Source organism: Mastomys coucha, unplaced genomic scaffold (genome assembly GCF_008632895.1).
Source record: "Mastomys coucha isolate ucsf_1 unplaced genomic scaffold, UCSF_Mcou_1 pScaffold4, whole genome shotgun sequence".
In the NCBI taxonomy this organism is placed as follows: domain Eukaryota; kingdom Metazoa; phylum Chordata; class Mammalia; order Rodentia; family Muridae; genus Mastomys; species Mastomys coucha.
In genome coordinates this window covers 12,492,428-12,510,636 of record NW_022196910.1, presented here as the reverse complement: position 1 = coordinate 12,510,636, position 18,209 = coordinate 12,492,428, and the positions used below count along the sequence as shown (strand labels likewise).

The 18,209-nt window shown below is 46.4% G+C and overlaps 1 protein-coding gene across 1 annotated transcript in view; it reads right to left on the bottom strand.

Annotated features, from left to right (window-relative positions):
• Positions 1–207: 207 nt before the first annotated feature.
• The window catches only part of Nuak1 (NUAK family kinase 1), a 70,993-nt gene continuing 52,991 nt past the window's right edge, over positions 208–18,209 (bottom strand). Inside the window, exons 5-7 of the mRNA XM_031348875.1 lie at positions 10,392–10,511; positions 6,913–7,045; positions 208–4,671 (exon numbers count right to left, since the gene is read on the bottom strand). Coding sequence (XP_031204735.1) covers positions 3,518–4,671; positions 6,913–7,045; positions 10,392–10,511 — 1,407 coding nt within the window. The 3' untranslated portion in view covers positions 208–3,517. The remainder of the gene's footprint in view (positions 4,672–6,912; positions 7,046–10,391; positions 10,512–18,209) is intronic.

Here is an 18,209-nt window from a genome sequence, read left to right as displayed (position 1 = left end):
TCACATACTCAAATACACACACTAATGCAAGGAGACACAGGAGAGCAAGCCCAGTTGTTTCAGATCCCACTTGTAGGCCTTAGTTCCAATGCAGTGAAAACCAACATCCCCAGGGCACTTAGACCAGTATGAGCAAGGCTCTGGCACCTGTACCTAACGTATTACTCACTTGACTAAGGAAAAACAACCAACAAAACAAAGCCCTGGTTCAGTTCATCGCAATTTATTTAATTTAAAATAAAAACAGAAACAAAAATGACAAAAATTCAGTTTCCAATGAAAAATGAACACTTTGGGTAATTAGCCAGCTTTTCTCTTCCTCTCCCTGTAGGCTGTTCTCAAACCAATCAAATAAGTAAAAACTAATTTTGACTGGAGCCCATAAGGCATGCTGCACCAATTAAATTACACCAATATATTATTATAATACCTTTGAAATGCCTTTCAGACCAATAAATAAAAAAAAGACAAATTCAAATTAAAAAGTCAACTTTTTATTACCAAAAAAATATAGAAATTAAATAAAAGTCACAACATGGATTTAATAATAATAAAAAAAATGTGCAGTCAAGTTTCTCTCCCTTTCCTGTCCCTTTTTCTTTCTTTTTTTTTTCTTTTTCCTTTTTTTTTTCTCTTCTTCTTCCTAGGAATGATACCATGCCAGTAAATCCCTACAAAACATTTCCAGTTTGGCAACAAGCAGTCAGTCCATCATTCACATTTGTACTCAAGACAGCAGGCCTGGGCAAAACACGCCTGAATTTCACCCTGCAGCACACTCCTCTGGTAAAGAGCACCCAGTAACAGAGACTAAAATTCAGAGAGAACTGAGAACTGTCATGTTGCCTAGTGTCTTGAGGCACTTTCTTAAAAACTGATTGTGCCTTGAAATTTACCTGTAAAACGAAGTACGATTCCATCCCCTTTGGCAGATGTGTAAACGAAGAATAAAAGGGCCCCAGAAGCAAAGGAAGGACCAGTAGAGTTCACCACGACTCTCCCACTCTGCCCATGGGGTCACCTGTGTCTCTCTCTCTGGTGACTCCACAGAAATGAGTCAAGCATCCCTTCTTTGGCTGGAGACTGGCTGACAGGGGTAACAGGGCTCCATTGGGAAACTGCTTTTTTTAGGGTTTTATTCTCTATTCTACCTCGTTTCCTGCAGGGACAGTCAGCATCTCAGCTAGAAGCAGGTGTCAGAACCGAGTGGGGCCTTGAGAAACCACTCAGCCACAACTCCAGACTCCACATGTGGGAAGCAGCCCTCATAGCCACTGCAGGTCCCTGAGACCTTCAGATCAAGGCAGACCTGGACTCGATTCACTATCAGCCCTGGAACGGAGGACACACCAGAGTCTCTGTTCTGGGTGTGAAACATTTGGTTTCCCCTCCCCAATCCCTTGCCTTTGAGAGTTCCACCAAAAGAACACACATTGGTGACCCCGGTGATGGAGAAGGAGAGAAAGCTGGGGGTGGCTTTCCTAATGGAGTCATCTGAATGGTGGGAAATACTAAACAGACACAATCATCTGGCAAAAGGGGAAAATCCCATCAACCAGTATTGGCTGGTATACCTGAGACCAGCTGCCTGCTCAGGGGCCAGCAGTGTAGCAGCAGAGGCTGTTCACAGGCAGGGAGAGAGAGGATTCAGAGGTTGCACGCTGCCATCTATGCACCTCCAGAGCTCCAAAGCCAATTCTCTACCTATAGATTTTTCTCCCTTTTAGCCCCTGCTACAGTTCAGGTAGGAGGTGAAACGGAAGGAAAAGAATCGAAGCGGTGTCCCACCCTACCCTGTTCAGCTCAGCCTGAAGGAAAGCGCGGGGGGGGGGGGGGGGGAGCCCAAACACAGAGATGCAGAACAGCCTCTGCCACATACAGCAACATCTCCCTGACAGCTGTCCTCAGTGCTGTGACATATTTTGTCGTTTCCCCATAATGCATCCTCCGCCAACCCTGTCTGAGAAGCTCTCGGAAGGAAGGCAGCTACCTTAGAAGAAGGATTCTAATTTGACTAAGCCAGTGGATTCTGTGGTCAGCCCAGAAAGACCATTTCAATCTCCCAGTGTCTCCAGGGTCTCCTCCGTGGGGATGACATCACCTGTAATCTTAGTGTTCAGAGATTAGATAACTAGTTGGAACATTTTTAAGCATCCTGTCAACCCCACACACCTCCTTTCTGCCTCCTCCTGAGCCATCTGGATGGCTCCCGAGGAAACGTCCCTAGGCTTCCCCGCAACACTCTGCTCTTCCAACATCTTATTCTGTGGATGGATGGGTGGATGGATGGATGATGGATGGGACTTGTTTTCTCCCCCAAAATGAGGAAGATCAAAACCACGAGACCGAATACTTAGGCCTGGGGAGACACGAACCTTCTATCAAACTGAACTTTTCCTCAGCCACACATTTCACCTACACAGTAGCTCCCTAGAAGCAACTCGTCTACGGTTAAGGTTCCATGCTTGCGGGTGAATGGGGCCTATGGCTGAGCCAGTAATACTTTGGAGACTGAGTAGCATCCCATCCTTGTGCAGGTGAGAAGCCGAGAGGCAGGGTTCCAGTTAATGCTGAGACATTTAAGAAAGTGGTAAGTCGCCCCTTGGCTGGCATGCCCCACCGTCCATTCACTGTGCAAAGACCACAGCAGCTCTGTGTCCCGTTATACACAAAGCCCTGGCCTCTCACACTGCCTAGTATCCTCCTGCTCACCTTCAGAAGATTCCACTAGAGAAGAACAAGGCAAGAAAGAGGGGAAAGAAGAGGCAGATCCCAGGAAACAAAAAAGGTACCACCACCAGACTGTTCCCGTAGCAGAGTTCAACACATTTGCTCTCTAAGCAAGCCCTGTCTTCTACTCAAGGTCCAGGAGAAAACTGACACATGTCATGCTGTGCCATTAAAGAGTTAACCATTTTTCTTTTAAACAGGGTGCTTTAACCTAACTCCCAGGGCTTAGCCATGGCACGTATGCTGTTGCCTCAGGTACTCACTCAACGCTCCCTGGTGTGCCTAGTCTACTAACATCAGACCACAGTACAGACTATCAATTGATCACAAGTTCACACTCAGGTTGCTAAAATCTAGCTAGCCCCTATGTAGTCAGACCAGGCTTGCTAATATATTCATCCAAAGCAGATGGTCTCAGTTTTTTTCTCCCCTCCTCCAGAAACATCTAGATGACTTCTAGGAAAACACCCCCTTTCCCATAATGCCCCTTCCCATTTCATGCTGGCCAACACCACCTTCCCTGTGAGATGTCATGTGGGATCCATGGACATCTCACAGTTAGGACCCACATTCTGACTGGCAGCTGGCAGAACTGGTAAAGAACGGTTTCCATCCCTTTTAGGTGCTGACTCAAGGCTATGAAAACTGACCAGACCAGACATTCCTAGTCCTTTCCCAGTCCATTGCATTGACCAGCAAAGAGGTAACCAGCCTGTAGGCTGAGTTCTGTTCCCCTTCTCCTTTGGACTCACCCACCCACCCATCCCATCCTCTGTGCCCTGAAGGGCTAGTTGAGCTTGCTGCAGATCTCCAGCGCTTTCTTATACACCTGAGTCACATCGTCCATATCAGTGAGAAGGGAGAAGCTACTGTCTGCCAGCCGGTTCCGGTAACGCTTCAGGTACTGGGGCCGGGGCCGGTTGTGTGGTGTCTCAAAGTCCTGAAGTTGGAGGAAGTTTTCAGCAGAGACACAGCTGCGGATGCGCTGGCGGGCGGGCCGATTCTCCTGCAGATCTAACAAGTCGAAAGAGTCGCTGGACAGGACGCTATCATCGCTGATGATACTAGACGGGCGACTGTAGCTCCGAGAGATGCCATCAGAGGGGACACCGGCAGGTGACAGGGATTCCAGTGTGGGCACTTCAGGGCCGGTGAGGGCGGGGTCTGTGGCGCCGTCGGAGTACCTGCTGCTATGTTTCAAGATGCCCTTCCTCCGGCAGGACAAGCTGTGGGAAGTTCCCCTGGCCGGGTCTGGGGAAGGGGACGAGAGGCCACCGCTGATGATCACATCATTACTGTCCAGCAGTTCTGAGGACTCGCTGCGCTCCGGGGATGAATAGTAGCCGGATTCTCTCTGCTGGGTCTTTTTCAAGATTCCTTTCTTGGGCATCGTGGCAGACTGTTTGAGGCTAAGCTTCCCTGACATATCTACCTCGGGGGAGCTGGGGAGAGGGATGGCAGTCCGGCACAAATCTTGCTCCATTTTGAAAGGGGATGGTAAGGCAGGGCTCACAATGCCTTCGATGAAGCCAGTGCTATGGGAGCGGTGCTCACTGTTGCTCCGCTTCTTCAGGATGCCCTTGGGCCTCTTGGAACTCAGCTTGGATGGGCTTTCAGGTACGGAGTCCTGGCCTGACTGAGGAAAGTCGTTCTCTTTCTTGGACTTCTTCAGGGACCGCTGCCGCTCCAACACCACCTCAGACACCCCGGGTTTGGCCAGGCCCTTCATCTTGGCTTCAGCCTCAGCCTGCAGCCCTGTGGAACGGTGATGCCAATCAATGATCCGTGCCAAGAGTGGAGACTCAGAGTCAGGAAGGGCATCACAGTCACAGACGCTGCTCTTGTAGCCCCAGTTCACCCACCAATGGTTGGCAATGTCCTCAATGGTGGCTCGGCGGTCAGGATTCACCATAAGCATCCACCGGATGAGTCCCCGAGCATCTAAGGGGTGAAAGACAAAAAGAATCAGGCTCTGCATGGAAGCTTTTGGTAGGGTGATTTTCTATAAATGGCTAGAGACGTGCTCACTTCAGGCAAAAAAAGAAAGAAAGAAAGACAAGGAGTGCACTTGGAGTGTTCCAGCTTCATGCTCAAGCCGAAAGCCCGTCTTCAGACTGTACAGCAAAAACCTAACCAAGGCTCAGAACCACAAGCCACAGGGCTGCCCTATCCTGGTTTGCGTCCCTTCTTTTCATGATACACACAAGTACACGTGTGTGTTTGCTGGTGCAAACCTGTGTGTGTATGTGGATGACACAGAACAACTTCAGGAATCCTTCCTTCCTCAAGCTTCCCTCAACCCTTTTCTCCACTGACAAGACCTCACTGAATAGCCCTGGGATCATAAATGAGTAATACCACACCAGGTGTTTCTGGGTGCATTCTTAGGATCAAACTCATGTTCTCATGCCTACAAGGCAAGCATTTATCACCTGTGTTATCTCCCCAGCCATGATGTGCTTTCCTACAAATAAAAGGATGTCCTGGAACCACTGACCTCCCTGTCAATCCCAGATCTACATCAAGTACAGAAGGTCAGGTAATAGAGAAAGAATTCAAACGAAATCTCACTACTGATTCTACTGCTTTGGTCAGTAACGTTCTTATCAAAACAAAAAGCAGGTGTTCACTGGTAGCCTTCCAAAGGTAGGTACTCATGAACACACAGTCAGTCCCCTGGAAAAGGTGCTGGAGGCAGAGCACAGGACACAGAGACGCTCACCTGTGTTAGGTGTGGCTCTTACCTGACACATCTGGGCAGGGAAAACTGCCATGCCATGGTTGGCCCCCACTCTCAAGGTCTTAGCCAGGATCCTAGAGCCATGCCCACTAAGAGCCACGCCCAGTGAGCTCACCTCCTGAGGCTGTCTGACGTAAGCCCTATTGGCATCCATCAAACTGAGAGCTGATCTTTATCTACCTTCCAGGTGGCCATAGCCTCTCTTAGAGAGAGAGAGAGAGAGAGAGAGAGAGAGAGAGAGAGAGAGAGAGAGACAGAGACAGAGACAGAGAGAGAGAGAGAGAGAGAGAGACCCCTTGTAGATTCTGCTGCCAGAGATCTGGGGGAAAGGCTCCAAGGATGCTGAGGAAGCCGCAGGAGCCAAGCTCACAACTGATAAACTTACTATCAGTATCAAGCTGTGCCCTATACCTTACCTGGGAGGCTGCCTCCTCCCTGCAGCCACTTAGGAAGGCTGAGAATAGCAATGGGGACAGAGAGATCATTCCTGAGAAGGGACAGGACAATCAGTCACTTGGTAAGGATTTCCTGAATTCTTACAATGGGCCAAGAATTTTACTGGCACCAGTTAGAGTAAAAGGCCACTACCAATAATCAATCTCTCTCTCTCTCCCTCCCTCCCCCCTCTCTCATCTATCCATCTATTATCTACCTATTTATCCATTATCTATCATCTATCTATCCATCTATCTATTATCTACCTATCTGTCATCTATCTATTATCTATCTATCTATCTATCTATCTATCTATCTATCTATCTATCATTTATCATCTATAATCTGTCTACCACCTACCTACCTATCCACCCATGTCAGTCCTTATCCTTCTATATTGGCAAATTTACCTAAACTTGTTTGCAAGCCCCAAGTCAATCCCCACAGCTCTTTTGCAGGCATCCTGTGTACAGGGCACACTGACACCCTCAGGCTCTAAAGCAGGCATATCTGGTTCCCTGGGCTGTCAGGCTGGAAATAGGCAGCCCTAGTCTGTTCACTTGTGTTCTTCATGCTGGGAATCTGCCATTTAAAATGGCCCTACACTCCAGTCAGAAGTTCTACATACTGTCCTCGAATGTAAGAAGACCGTGATGAGCCTTCAGGAGAAAATATGTGGTATATAAACTTCATTCAGACATGAGCAAACGTGTCATTGGCCACAGAGTGTGAGGTTTGAGGGACATTGAGGAATAGAAAGTCTTTCCAGAGCTTTAGTTTATAGTGGGGAACTGGCTCGCCACATTTGATACAGAATAGAAAAGCAAGAAGGGCTTTTGGCTGAACTGAAGAAAATCTCACCTAAAAAGCCAGCTTTTTCCCAAGAGCTGTTATGAGAGAAGAGTGAGGAGTAGTGGGTGATGCCTTATAAATCTAGAGAGAGTGTGAGCTGGGACAGACACACCAAGCACTCTCCCATCGACCCCCAGCCTCCCTCAGACACACACCTGAGGGTTGTGTAGGCTCCCGGTACTCTCCACTGCTGATCTGCCGGATGAGGTTTTTGTGATCGAAGCCATCGAAGGGCATCGTTCCATAAATGAGAGTGTAAAGCAAGACACCCAGGGCCCAGCTGTCCACCTGGAGCAGAGAGACAGAACACATAGGATATAGTATACGGACCCCAGACGCTCTCCAGACCACTGGCATCACTGTGTTTAAGCATCTACCCATAGCACTCCCAGAACCCTGAACCTGGAAGGCAGATCCCTACCACAGCCTGACAACGGACAAATTAAGTCCACTATGTCTCAGGGTACTCTGAAGTAGCTTACTGCCCAGGGTCCTCATAATGATTCCCTGAGGCAGGTAGCGTTTAGATTACTTCCACCTTAATTTGAAAAATGAGAAGAGAGGAGAGCAGAGGAGAGGAGAGGAGAGGAGAGGAGAGGAGAGGAGAGGAGAAGAGAGAGAAAAGACCACTAAATCTCTTCCCCAGAAAAGCCCCTCCCAGACAATGGAGGTAAAGCTGGGGTGCAGGGTCCCTCGTGGCTAACACAAGAATCAGTTCCTCCCTTCACCCCCTCAGAAGGCTCGGGAGTTCCAAAGTCAAATCCTACCAGAGCTGGACAGATAAGAAATACAAAGACATAAAAAAAATAAAAAAATAAAAAAATAAAAGTATATAAATAAATAAAAATAAATTAAAAAAAGAAAAAAGAAAGAAAAATATTTCCTTCCACCCTTTCTCTACATGGTCATGGCTGACCTCTATTTCTCTACTCTCTCCCTCTCTCTGCCTTTCTCTGCCTCTACTACCCTCTTAACTCCCCTCCCCATGCCCTGAATAAACTCTATTCTATACTAAAGGAAGAAGGAGGAGGAGGAGGAGTAAGAGGAGGAGGAAGAAGAAGAAATACAAGGACAAAGATGAAAAGATCTTGAGGTGTAAATGAGGAAAGTTGGGGACAGAGACAAACTGTAGAGTGCATTCACCTATCTTAGGCAGGCAATTTCTTTATGGCTTGTATCACTGTGTAGTACAAGTGCTGGCCCAGTGCTTCTTTACAAAGAAGTCAGAAATATGACTTGTCTGTGGATTCTCTCAGCTATTAGATGTTTGTTCATTTTTTTTAAAATGGAGATAAATGAGGCCAAATAAAGCATGTTTGCTGTAGTGGCTATTCCTGGTTGTCAACTTGACTATATCTGAAATGAACTACAATCCAGAATTAGAAGGCTCACCTGTGGCCCTAATCTGGAAGCTGAGAGATACAGGCATGGAGATCTTGAGGCCTAGTGGCTATGAATCCCAGAAGATTAAGATAGGAAGATGTACGAGTTCAAGGTCATCTGGGATTAAAGGTGTGGTGGCACACACCTTTAATCTGGGCCACACCTTTTACTGGAGACCTATATAAGGACATTAGAAGGAAGGCTTGCTCTGCTTCGCCTGCTTGCCTTGTGGGACTGAGCAACTGCTAGATCCTTGGACTTCCATTCACAGCTGCTGTCAACCATGGTTGGGAGTTGGAATACAGACTATAAGTCATCAATAAATTCCTTTACTACATAGAGACTACCATAAGTTCTGTGACTCTAGAGAACCCTAATACATTTGCCGAGCAGACCTGAATGTCAGCATGCAAACGCAGACATGAACCACCTAAGACCAAAGGGGCATTCGATGATAAATTCATAGGGAGGATTTTAACATTTGTCTAGTTGGTCCCTGTGTTATTCCCCATATTTTATTTTTTGAAGGCATTCTCTTTACTATAATGGTTAGCAATTCTGGGCACTCTTTCCTTTATCCCAGTCCTGCCATCAAAAAACTCTCAGATGGATAAATATTTGGAAAACACTTCTGCCCACCAAGCAGCTTCAATTCAAAGGAGAAGGGGTGGATGAGCCCCCGGAAGGGGAGGTTCCTCTTATAAGAGAGCAGTCTCTGACTCTCAGTTAATACAAATACTGCACTGGCTAGGTGGGTTTTGTTTTGTGTTTTGTTTTGGTTTGGTTTTTTGTTAATTTGACACAAGGTAGGGTCACCCAAAAGTGGGAACTTCAGGTGGGGAAACAGTCTCCATCAAATTGGCCTATAGACCACTCTGTGGGCATTTTCCTGGTTAAATAGCATGGGAGGACTTGACCACTGGCAACAGTGCCAAGCCTTGGAAGGTGGTCCTGGTTATAGAAGGACTCAGGCTAAGTGAACGGAAGCCTTCCAGAGCAATTCAGTAAACAGTGTTCCCTCATAGTCTCTGCTTCAGTTCCTGCCTCCAGCTCCCTGCCTTAAGATCCTGCCCTGATTTCCCCTCTCAGTAGACTCAAAGCTGTAAGCCGAAATAAACCCTTTCCTCCCCCAGGTTGCGTCTGACCATGGTGTTCATTATAAATATAATATATTTACATATATTGCCATACATATAAAATGAACTAGGACAGATGTATATCCTACAGTGACCATGCATTTCTCATAAAAGAGAAGATGCCATAAAAATTTATTTTCTTAAATATAAACACTACATATAAACACTACCACAAACATGGGCAAAAGAGATACACGGATAAGAGTTTCATTTATTCTGTTTATTTTGATACAATAGGGGAAAACTAAATGTCTAGAGCTAGGGAAAATATTAAAAATATAATGGTATATGCATAAAACCAAGATTTGCGTGGTCATTACAAATCCAATGTTAACAACAAACTTGGAAGGTATCACAAAATAATTATCGGCTGACAAAAGGGCAGCGTGTGCATGCGTGTGTGTGTGTGTGTGTGTGTGTGTGTGTGTGTGTGTGTGTGTGTGTGTGAAAGAAAGAGAGAGAGAGGGCACATAGCTTGCCCTTTACTAATTTGATCTCAGTTCTTTTCAGATGATCCCAATTCTTTCTTTTTTTTTTTTTTTTTTGGTTTTTAGAGACAGGGTTTCTCTGTGTAGCCCTGGTTGTCCTGTAACTCACTCTGTAGACCAGGCTGGCCTCGAACTCTGAGATCTGCGTGCCTCTGCCTCCCAAGTGCTGGGATTAAAGGCATATACCACCATTACCTGGCTCAATTATTTCTAAAGTGTTACCTATGAAAATTTAAAAAAAAGAAAGAAAGAAAGAAAGAAAGAAAGAAAGAGAGAGAGAGAAAGAAAGGGAGGAGGAGGAAGAAGGAGGGGAAGGAAGGGAGGGAGGAAGGAAGGGAGAGAGGGAGGAAGGGAGGGAAGGAGGGAGGGAGGAAGGAAGGGAGGAAGTTCTAAGCAGCTGCCATGCAGTAGGAGCAGGCATCTCTATCTCCTGTTCTCTAAGTCTTACTAAGGTTTCACACATCTTCTCCGGGGTCTCTATATATTGTTGTTCCTATAAATCAAAGGAGGTCAAGTTTTTTTGTTTGGCCTTTGGGGGTTTTAAGAACTTCCCAAGATCTAGTTCCTGCCTCCCTCCTCCTCCCTGTCTCTCCAGCTCTCCGATCCCCTACACAGCTATATGCTCACCTCTGGCCCTCGGTAAGGTCTGCCGTTGACAATCTCGGGTGACGCATAGAGTGGACTCCCACAAAACGTTTGCAAGAACTTATCCTTCTGGTACAGGTTGGAAAGACCAAAGTCAGCAATCTGTAAAGAGAAGTGAGACCCACAGAGATCTGTTAGAGGGAAGTTAGTGTCTGCAAACTGATTCGAACTGCCCAGGGACAATGAGAACACTTGGGCCACCACTGAGTCTATTCCAAAGTCTGCCTCAAACACGAGTCTCCCCCTGCAGTCAAGAGCATCCAACACCTATGGCTAAAGTATAAAGCATCAAAGTCCTTAGTGACCCACTTCCTCCCCAAACAAAACCACCAACTGGGGACCAAGAGTTCAAGTGCCTTTGGGGGACATTTCACACTTAAAACCCAAACAGCACAATAACAACGGTTTCCATGGAAACTGCCACTTGATGCTTCCAACAAGCATTAAAGTGCAGAGGAGACCTTATCTAGGGATTATGTTCCAAAGTTGCAAAGGGATGCTTTAAACTTTCAAGAGTACTATCCTCTACGTCTGCTATGGATTTTTTTCCTAACCAATCATGTCTAAGATAATTTACAAATCAAAACAGTAAGAGATTAGCAATAATAAGTAATAACAAAGTGGAATAATTATAACAATGTATTTTATTGCAATAACATTAGCAGGCAGCATTCTTGTTCCTGCACTTTGTGTGAGGATTGAGTAAAATGAGGTCACTTGAACACAGTACTACAACAGTCAATTTGATAAATGGGACAACTAGTAACGGTGGGATGGGTAGCGTATATAATGTGGATACTCTGGACAAATAAATGACTCACTTCCCATCAAGACAGATGGTGCAAGACTATGTCACACCACTCAGAATGGCACAAAATCTAAAACGTATAAGTTGCTTCTAGAATGTTGCATAAGATATTTTGGTTCGTGGTGATGAATTGGCCATGGAAGGTGAACTCTCAAGTAAGAGGAAGTAGAGTTTTTGAATAGTTTTGGTTTACTATATTAAAGACTGAGCCTCTTAGGCATACCAGTCAAGCACTCTGCGACTGAGCCACACTTTCTAACCCTCACCTTCCCTTTCCTGTAGCACTAGAAAAGGTGGCAGTGGCAGTGGTGGTAGTGGCAGTGGAAGTCAGGGCCACCGCCACTACCACCACTGCCACTGCCACCTTTCCTTCATTTGACTCAAGATGAAACCCACAGAGCACCAAATATTGAATCATTACATTTCAGCCTAAACTCTCCCACTCACCATCTGCATGATGTAGAGATCATGGAGACAGTCATGACAGTCTCCCAGAAAACAGAAACCCAGGGTCTCTACCTGTTCTGTCTCACGGGCGTATTATGAGAATAAGAGGAAAACCATCAATTGAGATAAGGTGTAGCATGCAAATCCACCCCCTAGTATGCACATTCCATGTAAATGGCTAATCTAACCTCATTTCCATGTAGCACTCACTGTCTGAAGCTTTGTAAAGGGCACTATGTCACATCCTTCAGAGCAATGTGGTTATACCTGCACATACACAGTATATGCATGCACACACATATAAACATAGACACATCTGCACATACTACACATACATACATGTCTGCCTTCTCTACCAGACTCTGAGTCCCTGTGTCTGGCTTCACATTTTTGTACCACCCTCTCCTTAGCAGCTCTCCCTGGCCAAGAAATAAACTAGTCACTGAAACAGGCGTTATGTTTTGAAAAGTATAAGGAATTAATAGTTATATAAATAATAGTAATCCCAACCTCCATTCATCAAAAAATTTCCAATCGTACAGTACTGCTGAATTCTCTAATCCAATTCTATCCCCCCAAAAAACTGTATTTATAAAAAAATATAGTCATAAGAACACCTAACTGAAAGTAGATTTAAATCTTTTTAATGCTCAAAGTGGTTAATTTATGTTATGGCAATTTTACCACAGTGTTTTAAGAACTCCACTTACCAAACGGAGAGACAAATTTAGGGAATTGGAGTTACTCATCTAAGAAATGTGATCACTGGGCAGCTGTGCACGCGTGAGCCATTCACACTTCCAGCCCCAGACGTGCACGCGTGAGCCATTCACACTTCCAGCCCCAGACATACCCAGCCCTGGGAGGGTCTGTGGATTTCAGTCAGTCTCAGCCACCCTTGTAAGGTGAACCCCCTTTGTGCTCCACCATCCCCAGCCGACTTCCACTGGAGTGTTAGCAAGGAGCTGGGGCTATCCACATGGCTGGGAGCCTCTGGGGCTGAAAGTCCCAGAAGCTGTTTTAGAGAAAGCCCCTCGAATAAGCCTATTTTTGTTTTTAAAGGGGAAAAAAAGGAGTCATCCTTGGATGACTGGAATGTCATTCAAAGCAGCTGTGCACAGCCACCCTCAGAAAAGGCATTCCTGGGGCTCAGATTGCACTTAAACGGCTCTGAATCCCACTTGCTTATCAAAGCCTCAGACTGCCTTGCAGGAAGTTGGTGGGAAGTTTTAGAAAGCGCGCCCTGTCAATCAAAAGAAGAGACCAGTTTCAGGTCTGGAGATTCCAAGGAGTCCTGAGGCTTCAGCCTCCCTCTGGCTCTGGCTGCAGCTCTGAGAATACACCCAGCAATGCTAATACTTTCTGGGGCGTGCTAGAGCTCTCAAAAGTATGTGTGTGAGCACACCCATTGCACTTATACACAGTCGACAACCCCAGGAGCTTCCACCCGGGCCGGGCATCTTTGCGTGCTATGCAGGCAGTCTAGAGAAGTGTGTTTATGTTTTACCCACTCCCATCCTCCCAGACTGATGCTTATCAGCCTCCCTGTAAAACTGTCATTGCTGTGGACACAAGATTAATAGAAATCCAGATTAGGCCATGTTCTTGGCACTTGAACGGAAAAGCAATATTAATCAACACACACTCAGCGTTCTCAGACCCTGAGCTGCTCAGCTCTAGGATTTTTAATGTCAACTATTGCTAAGTGGGGAGACACTAGCAGGTACGAATCCACTCAAAAGCCTCAGTTCTCTCATCTGTAAAATGGGGATGAAAATCTCCTCTGCCCCTGTGGTGTCATGACAATTAAATAAAGCACATACAAAGTATACATACGACAATAATACAACATTTGTCTTTAAACACGGGTAAGTAACTGATTTCATGATGCGTCTTATAACGCCAGGGACTGTCAACAGAGCAGGAACAGAAGATCAAGGGGTCAGTTTTGCAAGTGAATTAGTTTGAATGCCAAAATGAAGAAGTTATTCTCTTCTTTGACTTGAGTCAGGAAGGTGGTAAGCCGCATGGGTCTAATTAAAGCATCTCCACATTTACCAGAGAGAACCAACTGGCCTTGGGCTCACAGCTGGGGCAGCAACCAACATCAAACAGAAAAAGTAACTCGGCTGTTTAGTGTGTATTATTTCACTCGTGAGCTTTTCTTTGGTTAATGGTTTTCCACCAAACGCTATCCCTTAAGGCTCCCTTCCTAAATAAATACTACTCTACAAAGAGACCCAAACTAAATACAAGCACCTCCAACCTAAGAAAAGGCAAAATGCACAAGAGTGCTTGGAAAAAATACCCAAAATATGTAAGAGCTAAATTTAAACATAACTATGCAAAAATCATTGCACCTTAGAACTGATCTCCATGTGGAAGAGACCTGAATGGCAGGAATGGAAGCTGCTGAAGGCTCAGGGTCCTAAGATGACTTGCTGACAATCACAAAGAAAAGTGACAAGATACATAGGGGCTCCCCAGCTGCCCACTCTGTAAAATGAGGGTCTATCCATCGACTCCATTTCTTAGAGAATTCTAGTGGAGTCGTGACAGTCAGTGTAACGCTACTCCTGTCTGGTCCTCCAGCCTGCATTATCAGCATCACTTCATAGCATCTTAGTTTTCCCTTCCCAGGCTCTTTAGAATAGCTCTTTTGGACACGCTCTTAAGCTTTGGAGAAAGAGGCCTCACTGTGTTTTGGGGTGGGGGTTGGAGGGGGTGGGAGGATTGTTTGGTTGGTTGGTTTTTTGATTGCTTGTTTCTTTGTTGTTGACGATGGTGCTGAACCGTTGCCCGGCCCCATTCTGGATCAGAACCACCCTCTGATCTCACTCTATATATCCTGTCCCTCAGCCTCCACTCCAAAAAGCATCAGAGAAGGTAAATCTCGTGAGTTTAATGTGAACTGTCTGTGTTAACTACCCATCCCCTTTAGAAGTGTGCCCTGCTAAGTGAAAATCAGAGTGAAAAAGGTAAATTTGAGGGGCGAGGGGATCATTCACATGTCAGTGGGATTAACCCCACTTCAACCCAGGTAAACCCTGGAGATAAGTGCAGTGTGAAATAATCCAGGCACAAAAGAAAGACACTCATTGTCTGTTTCTATTTATATACAGTCCCTAGAGTAGACAAATCATAGAAAGGAGAACGGTAGTGATGGCCAGGGCCTGGGGGAAAGAGACGCAAGGAGCCAGAACCTAATGGGTGTGGAGAAGCAGGTATGGAGTTGGACTGTGTGTCTGCGGATGGGGGCTGGGATGGTTCTACAATAATGAGGATACTTCCTGCCTCTATGCTAGACACCCAAGTACAGAGGCTTTAAGTTATGGTATGCATATTTTGGCATCATCAAAAAAGAATTAACCCCAAGGACACTAAGAAGCTTATGTGATGCAAAAGGAGGTACCAGCTTGTTGATTTCAACTGCTACCAAAGGAGGCTTATGGCAAAGATAATTAGGAACATCTGCCAGTCCCTGACAGTGTCTAAGAGGAAGCGCCCTGCACTCAAAGATCAGAGGCTTAGGAGTCCTAAGAATCAGGGCTGGAGTTGGACTTTGTCATTACTCGGTAATAACTGGTGGGTACCACCAAGCTACTCAACCTGTCTATCTACACAATGGTCTCAGAACTCTTGTCTATAAAGCTGTTAAAAGGATTGGAGACTATGAATCACAGGCATGTCCATTAACACCTAGAGGCCATCTCAGATTGGAAAGCCAACCTCAGAGGCAAGAGAGGTGATCTTGACCTAGGTATGTCCAGTGTGAGTGGCAGTATCTCAGGAAGGAGGAAAAACCAAGGCAGGTAGAACTTCTGTACGCTAGCTCCAATCCCAGCTCCGTCTCTTTCCAGTTCTGAGGCATGAGTTCAGCCCAGCCTTACTCCTGCCTGGTCCTTGAGCCAGCATCGTCAGCATCTCAGAGCATCTTAGAAAGCAGTGTCTCAGGCCCTGGCCTAGGCTTGCTGAGCAGAAAGTTGCATTACAAAAACCCCACATGGCTGTGGCTGATGGTGACACTGTGGCCCACTAGGAAGGGCTGTTGAGAAACCAAGTTAACAGCCACATGGCAAGTGCGAACCCCAGGTCTAGAGTGTAGCAGGCCTTCAGTAACAGAACTGTGACACTCCTACATCTATGAGTCTCGGTTGCTAGGAAATGGATCCACAATAGCACTGATGGGTGCTGTGAGAATAAAACTCAATGGGCAAGAACTGTATTGATCACAGCAGCACAGCTGTGAGCCAGGTACTGTCTAGGAGGCCTACATAAACCTCTGTAGCCAGTTCTCACAACAGCCCTTGGAGAAAGGTTGTTGTTGTTGTTGTTATTATTATTATTATTATTACTATTCAAATATTCCCCTCTTGGCAGATGAAGACACTGAGTTACCTGTCTTGCCCAAGGAGCCTGCCCAGAGCCATCCTGGCTGTTAAACTACATATCAAGGGGAGTTATTATTCACAGGAAATGGACTTTCTGTGACTACAGGAACATAGTAATTCCATGCAGGAAGACACACTCCATCGCTCCTTTCCGGCCTTGGAGTTAATTACTGTGGCTTTACCCAGGACAGCCACCATCCTGTGCAGTCGGGAGAAAGGCAGCAAGCAGAACAATGAAGCGTAGGGAGTCGACTGGCTTTCATTTTCAGAAGAATTATTTCTTGGGACCATTAATCACCAACCAGGAGCAATCTGGGAAACTCTTAATAGAGGGTGTGGCAAGAGCTACCTAGCAAAGGTTGCTAACACACTGCCAATACCGCTTAGCTGCACACACATCTCCGGTGTCCTATATGGCTGCTCTGTCTGCAGTGACTGGCTCAGCTGGTCACTGGCCACTATCAGCCCTTGGAGATTCTCTCCCAGGGACAGTTATCTGCAAATCAACAGCACTCAAGATAAGAGAATGTGAACAGTCCATCGGGTGACTGTCCCTGAGACAGAGGGCAAATCTAGGGGTTGGCAGTAAAGAATAGTCTACAGTGGAGTGGGAAGAGGTTTGTGGGTGGCCTCATTCCTGATGAGCTATAGGAATCTCCCCCACCTGAAAAAAAAATGAGGCATTTGGTCCCACCCTGGTGAGGACATTCTAAAGACGAAAGGAAAGGACACATGGAAGGTCTGGCCCAGGGTTCTGGCTTCCAGCAGGAGTTCAGCAAATGTACTTTGGTCCTTCCGTTTCCTTCCCGATGCAAGCTCATCAATGGATTCCTCCCCATCAGACCCTTCCCCAGCCTTCAGAACTCTGCCTGTCACCACTTCCCCCACAAAGGCTTTCTGCTCCATCTGGCTAGATAGACCCACCCCTTCCTGTTTAGCACGTCCAGATGGCACGGGGGCATCTGGCCTGCCAAGGGATAAGAAAAACTCTCTGGAGGAAGACCCCCGAAAGGACAGACAGATAAGGGAAACTAGAAAGCACATTCCAAACAAAGGGAACCTTATTTCGAGGTCAGGAAGGCAGAGAGAGCTCTGTAGATTTGAGGAGTTACGGGCAGTGCAAAGGAGCCTTCCTGGACCCACCTTACTGACCTGCACTGCCAGGCACCATCCCCACCCTAATCAACCAGCTTCACTGGACAAGTGGATCACACACTCCTTTGTTTATTGTTTTCAGCCCCAGCTGAAACCCCAAGTCCACTGCAGGGGAGGAGGGCACACCTTATCTTCTTTGCCTTCTTAGCATTTGGTGGCTCGTTATCACTGCAAATTAAATGAACACCAGACTCAAGAAGCTCCGAGACAAGAGGGATCTGGCCATCTGACTCAGCATGAAATTCCCCAACACCCTGCCCAGGACTAAGGACATAGCATTTGACACTTGGTTAAGTATTTTATGATCAAAGAAATATGGTCTATACTAGATATACAGCTCCTTAAAGGATAGAAGAATGAGCTCATGCAGCACAGGTATGCTGTGATATAAATAGCCCACATATATACAGGTGCACACCCGGTGGGTACATGAACTAGTTAATGCAAGACTACAAAGTTCTCACACTCCAAAGCCCAGAGGTTCATGAGCCTGAGCTTCGCCTTGCTAAGCTGCCAAGATTTCTATCTCTTCTTGTCACTGCCATTCAAAGAGGCTCTCTTATCTACAGCAGCCATGCCTCCATTGTCACAGGGGCAGCAGAACATCTCCCCTCTGTTTCTCTCCCCTGAGCTCTGAGAGCCCAGCAGATTCCCAGCCCTCCAAGGGGAGGTCAGCTGACCCAGGCGCCTGGCGCTCCTCTTCCGGGGAGGCACTTTTACAGGAGCCTTCTCTGGGAATGGTCAGCATTCCATTCTCCCAGAGAGTGGGATGTGAAGCTGGCCGGTTTTCATTAATTGCAAATTAATGCTAGGCTGGGTGCTATTTTAGTCCGAGCTTCCACAGAGGATGGAATGCGATCCGCAGCGCATCGCGCTCATTCCTTCTGCCGTTGGACTGCAGGAATATTTTTAGAAGCCGCACCCTCTTGCCGTGGCCAGATAAATAATTTCCAAAACCAGATGTGTTCTTTGCAAATCAGCATAAGGCACAGAAGGGAA